Raw genomic sequence first — 11043 nt, forward strand, 5'->3', positions numbered from 1 at the left:
TTCAGATTTACAATGGTCTATGCAGGGGTGTCAAAGAGCCCTGCAGAGTTTAAGCCCTAAACACACTGCACGATTTTCGGCTGTCCCAGAGGAAAGACTGGCATCGTGAAGCAATCGCGGTGATTTCTGATTGGCCACGATTGTTTCATGCCAATCTTTCGTCTGGGACAGCTGAAAATCGTGCAGTGTGTTTAGGGCTTTAGATGCAACCCTAATTAAACACACCTGATCCAGCTAATCAAGTCCTTCAGGCTTATTTGAAAACTACATGGTTTGTGTGTTGGAGCAGGGTTGGAACATAACTCAGCAGGGCTGCAGCCCTCCAGGAACTGAGTTTGACACCCCTGATCTAAAGTTTGAGAATCATATATATTTTATTTTTTTTACAGTTTTTTGAAATATTTTCTTAGACACGTAAAATTACAGAAGAGATATACAAACATTCACTGTTAACTTACGTCTGCTAAAAAACGACTATGTTAATTGTTCTATGTAGCCTACACTGTGGCAAATAATGTAGGCCTAACTAGCATTAAAATCTGAGAAATTCGAAAATGCCAGTAGTAGTTTGCATCCCTGAAATTTCATGAAAACAGTTGGCAAATATTGCTGAATTGTATCTCACCATGTTTAACTGTTTACCTCAGCTTGCATTCAAATGCAGCAGCTTCTGTGAAGCGTGAACAGTAAATCCTACCTTCTTCGATTTGATTGGCTAAAACATTTTAACATTGACAAGTAGGGCTGGGTATCGTTAAAAAATGTTCGATATCGATACCGATACCAATACCTTGAGTTCGATACCGTTTCCTGAACGATACTTTTTTCGATACCAATTTTATGAAAAGAGTTTTAACAAGATTACATTATCTCAAAAAACGTTGGTTTTATTTTTTTCAGCTTGTTGACATGTATACAGACTCAAGGACTCATCTCCTGAGCCACTCCACAAAGGAACAAAATATAGCCAACACAATAAATCAGTACAAATAATTTTAATAAAGCTCAAATAGTTTTCAGTTTACACTAGTGTGTGCTCGTTTTAAAACGCATAGCTCGGACAGAATCATCATTTCTATTCATTTATTCTAGGTTGTTAAAGACTTCAAGAAATTTAAAATCTTTATCCACTTTCATAAGTGGATGTTTTATTTTCTTTCACAATATGTTTTATTGTTATTAAATTATATGTTGTAGTATGTCTAATTATTTGAATGCATAAAAACTACTTAGTTTATTCAAATTTATTCTTAAAACAGCCTTATGAAATGTTTTCTTTTTCCTCAGAAATTCTGTGTTCTGTATCTGGTTTTCAAATGAAGGCATAAAACATTCATTTAATTTTTCTTTTAAATTATTGAAAATAAAACTTTATTTATTTATTTTGGCAAACAACATTTTACTATTAAAATTAAAACATGGAAGAAATGTTGTGTGATCATTAATAAAAAAATAAAGAGTTTTAATAATTTTAATAGTAGCCTAGTAGTAGCAGTATGTACACCCTGCTGAACAATATTAATATATTTCTGCCGCAGTGTCTTCCAAGTTAATCCGAACTTTTATTTTGACGGGTTTCCGGGAATACCTTTACAGTTCTGTGTGTATATGATATGACGCAAGTTTTACTCAAATCAAACGGTAAAATGCTCATGAAGTGACTCTCAGAGCAGTTCTGAAGCTGTTGTTCATGTGTTTATGTCCTCATTTAGTGAGACGGCAGACGCTGAAATGTCACGCGAGCTTCAGTCTGTGTGCAGTAAGCGAAACTGCGCGATATAGAGAGCAGACTGCTCCGTACGCTTTCGAATCGCTCTCGCGGAGGTCAAACACTGATCAATCAGCACCGCGTCACTTCTAATCAAACACACCTAGTGCTGCAGGCTTATTGACGCACTGACGTTAATGAGATTAACCCCTTAGGTATCGAAATTTGGTACCGAACGACAAGACGTTTTTCGATACTCGGTGGTATCGAGGCAATTCGGTCGGTGCCTAAAAAGTATCGAACTCGATACCCAGCCCTATTGACAAGCACTTTTGAGCCGCTGTAGCTGCGTTGAGCCAGAACACGGTAAATTAAATAGAATGTTTGACTATGCATTCAAATGGGCTGCGCAGGCCAATTCGTCTGGGCCAATGGACGGATATAGGCTACTTACAGGGCTGCGGCCCTCCAGGAACCTATTATAATCCATTCTTTATATTTACGCAATGGGCCGGCACACATTGTAGCCTACAGCGGCCCACCAGGAAAACTCCCGGTGCTCCAGATGGCCAGTCTGCCACTGTTCTGATGTTCATTCATGTTTATTTTGCGCTATAACTAGTAGAGGAAGAGATGATCGGTTCACATGCCACTTAAACTGAGGCGCTACAGAGATCTTTCATGACACATTAAAGAGCCACAAAAGAGTATTTATTGTTTGAATTTCTTACAAAATGAAAAAATTTGAATGCTGAGACATTGTTTCATACCAAAAGTAACCTGCTCTGTCTTGTCTGTCGGCGCATTGTCAGTTTCCTCTTTGCTCAGCAATGTCTTTTTCACGTGAGAACATGATGTGTGGCATGAGAGCACCATGGCTTGTCGGATGTAGCAAGGGGTTGTGTCTTTGCAAAGGGTCAATTGTCCTTTTTTTAAGTTTCTTTAAATTGTTTTGTTGTGTGTTTCCTTTTGCTGCCTGGTCATTCTTTTACTAAGAGGTTTTTTATGTTTGAGTCCTCAATGGACGAAATGCACTAAACAGTTAAACAGTACTTCAGCACAAAATCCTGCATCTTATTAATTCCCTCCAGTCAGCCTTTTTACATGGTTAAAAAAGAAAATCATTTTGACTCATTCTTCGATTTGTTCATATGAACAAAATGTGCTGACATTCATTGTGTACTCGCCCCATTGGCTTCCACTGTCTATAAGTGCATTTTTTCCCTCTTGTTTTTACTATATTTTTTAGTAGTGACGTATAAGTTTCTTCACCTAATGTGACATTTTCAGAAAGTGTAACCTGGTTAACTATTTAAAATCAGCATGCTCTGCAAAACAGTGGCTCATGGAAGAGTCATTCTGGCAGAAAGGCATGCACACTTTAGCTTAATCCTGCCCAACCGCATTTGCCGGAAATGGGAGGCTGTGAGGGGGGTGGAGGCTCTTGTTTAAATATGTGAGTCAAGTGCAAGACATCCCGCCCTTCTGACTGAATTCTGCAATGTGGTAAATAAAGGCAATGCTCAACACAAGCCACAGCCCTGGAACACCATCAGATTCCCAAGGTTTATTGATAGCATCCACTGAAAAAGCAACTGAATTTGTTTGTGCAGGAGCCGGAGCAAAAATGAGATGGCTTCTTAGTCATTTTGCCCCCTCTCTGCTCCACTCCTCCCAGCGTTATCATATCCTCTCCTCACATTTGACATACAATCCTGCTCAGACCCTCCAGGGGGATCTAAATAGCCGGGTGAGAATTTAATAACGTGATAAAGATACACATGTGTCTGTCCAGCAGCATGAGGTCACAGTGAAAGAATCTGATGGCAGCTCATGTGGGCCATCAGGACAGAAGATGAAGTGGACTACTGGCTCTCTAGGAGAAAGACAGATGGTGCATCAGACAGTTGATGTTTATGTAGAGATGTGCCATGAGACATTAGAAGTGTGACTACTGTAAACATTCAGTTCCTACCCATAATCCCGAGCTGTATGTCCATCTCCTCAGACTGCCATGTACTATGGATAATGCAACTTTATACAACCCGGAAATGTTGGGACGTTTTTTAAATTTGAATAAAATGAAAACTAAAAGACTTTCAAATCACATGAGCCAATATTTTATTCACAATAAAACATAGAGAGCATAACAAATGTTTAAACGGAGAAATGTTACACTTTTATCCACTAAATGAGCTCATTTCAAATTTGATGCCTGCTATAGGTCTCAAAAAAGTTGGCACGGGGGCAACAAAGGGCTGAAAAAGTGACATCAGGTGTAACAATATTAGCTATAAAAGGGATGTCTTGGAGAGGCAGAGTCTCTCAGAAGTAAAGATGGGCAGAGGCTCTCGAATCTGTGAAAGAGTGCTTAAAAAGATTGTGGAATACTTTAAAAACAACGTTCCTCAACGTCAATAATATATATATAAATTCAGCATTCCCTCATAATCATTCTTTCTCCTCTAAAAGCAGTAATTTTAAAATAGTTACTCATCTGTCCATAATGGAAGGAATATGGAATATTCATTAATATGGTTAATATGGAAGCTCATTCCCACCACTGAATAAAAAAAAAGAAAAAAAAAGATAAAGGTAATTGTGAGTTTTAATCTCACAATTCTGATTTTTTTTCTCAGAATTGCGAGATATAAACTCACAGTTGAAAGTTATAAAGTTGGAATTTTCAAATTCACAATTTTAAGAAAAAATTCAGAATCACAAATTTTTATCTCGCAATTTAGAAATGGCTTTTAATCTATCCACTGTAGTGGAAAACATGCAAAAAAAAGGAGTTGAATTTCAGCATGTAGCTCCTTCCACAGTTTATATGGACATGAATCACACCTCAAATTTTGTGGCCACCTAGCAACCGCTTAGCAACCTGCTGATGACCACTGAGAATAATATAGCAACACCTTGGCACCCACCACCCACAACTCCCTATAAATTATATTCTTGCTACTACAAATGTAAGTTTTTGTGCCAAAATTCTGCAAATGTTCAGAAAGTATTTCTAGATTCCCTTTGAGCTGTAAATAGTGAACAAGTATCTCACTGTGCTCTATCCGGCACCCTGAGTGTTGAATCACAATGGCTCTGTCAACACCTCATCCATCAGATCTCATGTTTCACCGGCAGAGTGACAGTGTGTCCGATTCTGCGGCAGCTGCTCTTCTGTGCTGCCAGAGAGTCATTAATACACCACATGCACACCCTGCTCAACACAGGTGAGTGAGTGAAAACAAACATATATGATACGACACCTTCTTGAGATATATGTATAATGAACCTTTAGCCCAACACATTCTGGTGGCCTAATGAGATACCCAACTGTCAGTGTGCGCACTTCCATTGTACAATGGAAATGAGCCATTGTTACAGCAGGAAACACCTTGCTCAACAAATACGTTTTGAGAAAAGGCAAGTTTTTACTGGCAAACAATAAATATTACTCAACTGAGTCATCTTACTCAACCGGTGGAGATGTCTCAAAGGCAAAGCCACTACAAGAAATGTCTGAGCGTATGTCAAGTCACCTTTATTTATATAGCGCCTTATACAATACCTACAGACTGTTTCAAAGCAGATTCACAGTAATAAATAGGAAAATAACAGAATCAGTGATGGCTGAGCTAGCCTGAAAAAATTAGCTTTTTTTTAATGCTATTTGGGCAAAAGAAACAATATAAATTAGACAGTTGTTGCCAGATTTCATTGGTGATTTCAAATAGGAAATTTAATGATAAGTTAAAGTGAATTTGATGTTTCCCCATTCAACGAGATTTCAAAGATGGCTGCCGAGTGAAATGACTTGCCTTAAAGGGGCTTTGACTACGATTTTAGAAATGTTTTTAGAATGGTTAAACGCATCTAGTGCATGTTTACGTAGAAAAACATTGGAAAAGTAGCGCACTGGAATGGAAAAGCGGTGTTCACACCAATCTAATTTTTTCATTGCATTGCCTTTTCTTCATTCCTCTTTTTTTAAAGCAAAAGTTTGCTCTGTGTAAACTGCCCATAACAGTGTTGATGTTGCAAAATTCATCAGTTACGAAACAAATCAAATTCAATTCAGTTTTAAAGCAGCTCTACACAAGACAAAAGTGTCATCGTCCAGCTAAATAGAGTTCAAGTTTTATTCTCATCTGATAGCTTAAGAGCAGTGATAGTTTCAGAAAAAAATCACTAGTAAATTTCACAATAAATTACAAAGAAACAAGACTGACAGTATTTTCTTGTAAAACGTACTTTCATGGTATTTTTTATGTTTTTTTAAACATTAAGCAAGCCATAGAAAGCCGTGGCAAGGAACTCCACCAGGAGACAGAAATTGAGAGAAGAAGCTTGTGAGAAACTGGACTCAGTCGAGGAATCATTTCTGCTCTGGTATGTCATCATAACCTTCCTGAATTGTGAACTGTATACTCGACATACTGCCAGGGTGTGACCCAAACCCACATGTACAGTATTCCGACCAGATGTGGCAGAGTTAGACTGGATAGCTCATAAAGCAGAGAATGATGTCATCCCAAAAAGAGGGCTGTCGGCCACCCAGCATGTGATGAACTACCCATATCCCCTGCCAGATCAGTCAGCTGACCACACCATATCCCATTACCCAAAGCTGAGTGAACTTATACGAGTATAAAACAATAAATATTCATGTTGTCTTTTAGTATCACTAACAAATAGCTCTAAAAGTTGGGACTCGGCAAACACTTCTTCCGAAGCCCCTGTATGAATGATTTTACCCAACAGGAGCTTTACAAACAAACAGCATGAGTCATTCATTCAAGCAGACAGGCACTGTGAGGAACAAGCTGAGCTTGTTAATGCGTTTTGCGGAGGTGGTTTGCCACAGACGTTTAAACATTGGTTTAAAACGGTGAGGGTCAAAGGTTAAAAAAAACAAAGGATCTGAGACCGACTTCAAACATGCAAAAGGAAATGACCTCTGTGGGGTGGCTTCTTCTTTTACATCGGTCACGGATCCAGTTTTTATAGATCAGAGAAGTAATTTCAGTTGAGTAAAAATGCTGAAGTTGTGACCACAAGTATTGCAATTTTCTGTCAAGGAAGTGCATTTTCACAATGATGCAAGCAGATAATGCAAGGTGAGAAGCTGTATGTGATGGGCGTGTTTGTGGAAGAGTGTTTGTCAATGTAAAATGGCCACAATGCACATCACATGCTCAGGATACAGGTGCTTGTCACATGAAAGTCATCTTTGGAATTGGGAGCAGGAGGTGGACTAGACAATTTTCTTTTTATGCCAAAACATAGACATTACAGTATCTTTGTCCCCATTCCAGTTTTCAAAAATATCTTCAGAATGGGAAACCAGTCCTAACTGCTCTCATGAGGAAATGACTCATTGCATCACACTGGAATCTTCCTCCTTGGGAAAATAACGAGCATACAATTCTCTAAAGAAATTACAACGACTTTGTCTTTTATATAAAGAGATTTTTATTATTTGCTTTAATTTCTTGCCTGAGCATTTTAAAAACTCCATAGATACAGTGAGAGAATGAGGAAACAACTACTGTGTCTTATAGAGCAGGATGCTGAAATTAAATAAACAGAAAATGAACTAATAATTCACATTTCTTAATTGAACACTGTTCAGTAACAGTGTAAGCGTTTTACTGGCCAAAAAAATTTTTTTTTTAAATACGACTTAAAATAATGTTTGCTGAAATATACATTCTAACACGGTCCTGAACATCAAAATACAAATAATAATAATAATAATTCCAAAAATTCTCTTCATTAAATGCATCAAAAATATCAAAAATCGCATACCATTAGAATATACTGTTATTTTGATTTTCAGTCTACCATTGTTCAGTACTGAATAGATACGGATTACTACTGCTTTTAATAAATAAAATATTACATCAACATACAACACAGAGACTTTCAAATACGTTGCCAGTGCATTAGGGCTGGACAAGGTTGGTCTAAATCCAAATAAATATTAATAGTTATATATACATAAATAAATAAATTAAAGCATAGCCAGCAACGATTAAATACACAGTGCACAAGACATGAACAAAAATGCTTATTTGTAAGAATACTTATTTCAGGCCAAGTACTAGAAAAAGCCTCGCCTCTAAAACTCAAATTACATTCCCAACCCCGAAGAGTTCCTTCTCATTCTGTATCAAACAGCTCCGTTTCACTTCCCGACCGAGTCTGTCAGAGTTCCAGTTTGTGGCAGGTTTTGAGCTCTCCTGTGAACAATTTAGCGAGTCATTCAAGAGTCAGGCCCTTCAAGGAGGCGCCACGACTCCTGCCAAACAAACGCGGTCACTCTAACCTCCTCTACAGCACGCTGTGCCTGCTGCTCCACAAAACATTCAAACTTGCCACTTCATTTTGAGGTAGAATTTCCACACTGTTGCCCTGAAATAAAACAAGAACGCAGATGTCAGGCGACGGAGTCAAATCATGCTGGATGATTTTAGGCAGGATGTACGAATGGATGACCTCACTCACCGTTCTCTCCCATCTCGTTTAGTGGTGTGGGGCGGCTCCCAGTTTAACTTTCTCCTCATTTTCCACATTATATGCACCTTGCTTGTGAAACCTGGACGATACAGAGATTGACATCATGATAGACTGCAGACATCTTACTGCTTATAAGAAATAATGGGGGAGATTAAATACAAACCTGAGTGCCAGTAAAAGTCCAATGATGGTGAGACATAATGAAGAGAGAACCACTGCCACCACAGCAAGCGCTGTAGTGCGGTTATATGCTCCCTCATTCTGCTTAACTTCCAGGAAGAAAAGGTGACATCGCTCTCCCGAATAGCCCTGATCACATCTAGGGGGGAAAACAAAACAGCTATTGATTCTCTTAAACTGCTTTAAAACATAACCATTATTAGAAGAGTGACAAATTACAGGAGAAATGGTTTAGGGGAAGTGCTTACATGCAAGAGGGCGCCTTCAAGTCCCTCAGATACTGGCAGCTTCCGTGGATACAAAAGTCCTTGTACTTTTTTAGACATGGATTCCTTTTCTTGCCTTTTCCCTTTCCTTTGGCCTTCTTCCTTCCGAGCCCCTTCCTCTTCGAGCCTTCAAGTTTCTCCGCATTCAAAACTGCACTCTGGTCTTTGGGTTTGCTTGAAAAAGCAACTGTTTTGGTGGGAGAGAAGAGAAATGTACAGTTATTCATACTAAAATTTAAACTACAGCATAAATGCAAATCACAAAATCTGTGACGAATTGCTTATGCTCTTCTATTGCAAGTCAATTAGGATTAAAGCGCATGTTTAAATTAATTACCAAGTGGCACGTCGTAATCCCCTGAAAACTCCTCCTCTTCATCATCATCATAGTAATACTCGTCTTCCTCCTCATATTCCACTTGCTTGTTGTCCACAGTAGATCTCTTCTCACTCAGTGCCTCCAAAAGATCAATCACAGCTGTCTGTGCCGGCCTCTCGCTCTCAAACCGCTCTATAGACGCACTGCTCACCGATGTGACAGCCACTGAATGGGAAAACAAAGTGAATAGCCATTAAAACTTAGTCAGTTAGACTGATTGATTGTTTATGGTTATGCAGTGGATTGTTGACTACAATGTAAATTATACACTTGCCGGTGTCACAGAATTGTATTTTTCAGGCTCATTTTTTGTTGTTAATGCATAGAGCCCAGTAATATTTTCTATTTTAACTAGAATAAATACAATCGAGTTTTTCACGATCCAGAGACTGACATGCAAATAAGCATGTTTTAAAACTAATAATAGGTTGTGTGCATTACCTAAAACCCCTAGAGGGGGCTGAGGGGCTTCATTTACAAAAATCTTGCATGCACAGACACTGAGCTAACGAATGAACGCATGAGACAAAAATAAATATATCCCAGAATATTCTTAAAACAGAATGACATTGTTGACCCATTAATAAGTTCAAGTTTAGAATGGTAAAAAAAAAGCCTCAGAGGAATGTGAAACAAATCATGTTATGAATTTCCATAAAATCTGTTAGTAAAACCAAAGTTTCTTTACCAAAAACTGAGTATTTTACACTTATATAACTTGCACAGGGCTGTAATGCGACACCCTTCAGCAACAAGCCTCGGTCTGTCAGCTATACTCACCGATGGTAAAGACGAAAAGACGAAACAACTTCATATTCTCCCTTCAGGTAATGACGATAGATTCAGCTGTTAAAATTAAAATCCTTCCCGCTGTGTTAATTCCCTTGAAGCCGCCGGAGATTGTTACTTCGTGTCTTCAAGCGTTACTTTGTTACTGTGAGCGTCTCTCGTGCGTCAAGTTTAAAAAAAAATCAGCCGCATCTCAGTGACATGCATTTAAATATGAGTGTGGCCACGCCCACTATAGAGCTGTAACACATTGTGCATCAAGACAAATCCTTTGATGATGTTTTATTAGCTGCTTTATTGGTCTACACCTCTTTCTTCTTTTTTTTCCAGACGCTTTAACCCTCCTACTGTGCTAAAATCTACACCCACCTGTGATCATCTGGCCTACTTTGTAAACAATTAAAAATGCATGACCTTTTGAATAGAGCACAAAGGGTGCTTTTATCTTATATATATATATATATATATATATAAATATAAAATTTATTTATTATTTATTCTAATTTCACTTTTGGCATTTCTTACTATCTCACATATTTTATAACTAATTGTATATTCTGGTATTAGTAAAGTAGGGATTATAAATACAATTTTACAATTTCAACATATTTCACAAATAAATTGCCATTGTGACTGGAGCACTAAATACAGGCTCACTTTGAAAATCCATTGCAACAAATCTATCAACATTCTTTACTGAAATGACCCAAAGACAAAAAAAGGATAAAAACAACACCTGGCATGGTTTTGATCACAAGTTTGAAAAAATAAAAACATAATATTATAATTTCATTTGCAGGAGAGCCATGCAAGTGGATCAGTATAAGCACACTAAGGGAAAAGAGTTATGTAAACCATGTTGAATTTTCTTTTAGAAACATGTTCATCTGTTTAAACAGACATTAACTAATGCTCTGATAATGAAATTAGTTTTAATGAACCTTATGGTTCAAAACACCTGTAGTGCAACTAAACCAGATTCAGATTTTGACTAACACTGTGATAAAATTAATGAATGACAAGATGTATGAACAAACATTGAATTGCTTTATGGGTTGAGATCCAACAAATCAATATTTTTAATCCTTGACATTATTGCCCACGTTTGCATTCTTTCATAATCACACCTTGTCTTTTGGTAATGTATCACAACTATCTAAGATACTTTTAACACTCAAGTTGTCTTAAAATCCTAAAAATGA

At 37.7% G+C, this 11043-nt stretch overlaps 1 protein-coding gene across 1 annotated transcript; it reads right to left on the reverse strand.

Annotated features, from left to right (window-relative positions):
- Positions 1-7165: 7165 nt before the first annotated feature.
- Positions 7166-10025, reverse strand: LOC306882939 (proheparin-binding EGF-like growth factor). The gene is made up of 6 exons (XM_079437950.1): positions 9833-10025; positions 9011-9217; positions 8656-8860; positions 8391-8546; positions 8216-8306; positions 7166-8122 (listed from the first exon to the last, which is right to left on the reverse strand). The coding sequence occupies exons 1-5, from the start codon at positions 9864-9866 to the stop codon at positions 8234-8236; spliced, it is 675 nt and encodes a 224-aa protein (XP_079294076.1). The 5' UTR covers positions 9867-10025; the 3' UTR covers positions 7166-8122; positions 8216-8233.
- Between the last annotated feature and the right edge of the window lie 1018 nt (positions 10026-11043).

This window comes from Barbus barbus (assembly GCF_936440315.1).
Source record: "Barbus barbus genome assembly, chromosome: 17".
Classification (NCBI taxonomy): Eukaryota; Metazoa; Chordata; class Actinopteri; order Cypriniformes; family Cyprinidae; genus Barbus; species Barbus barbus.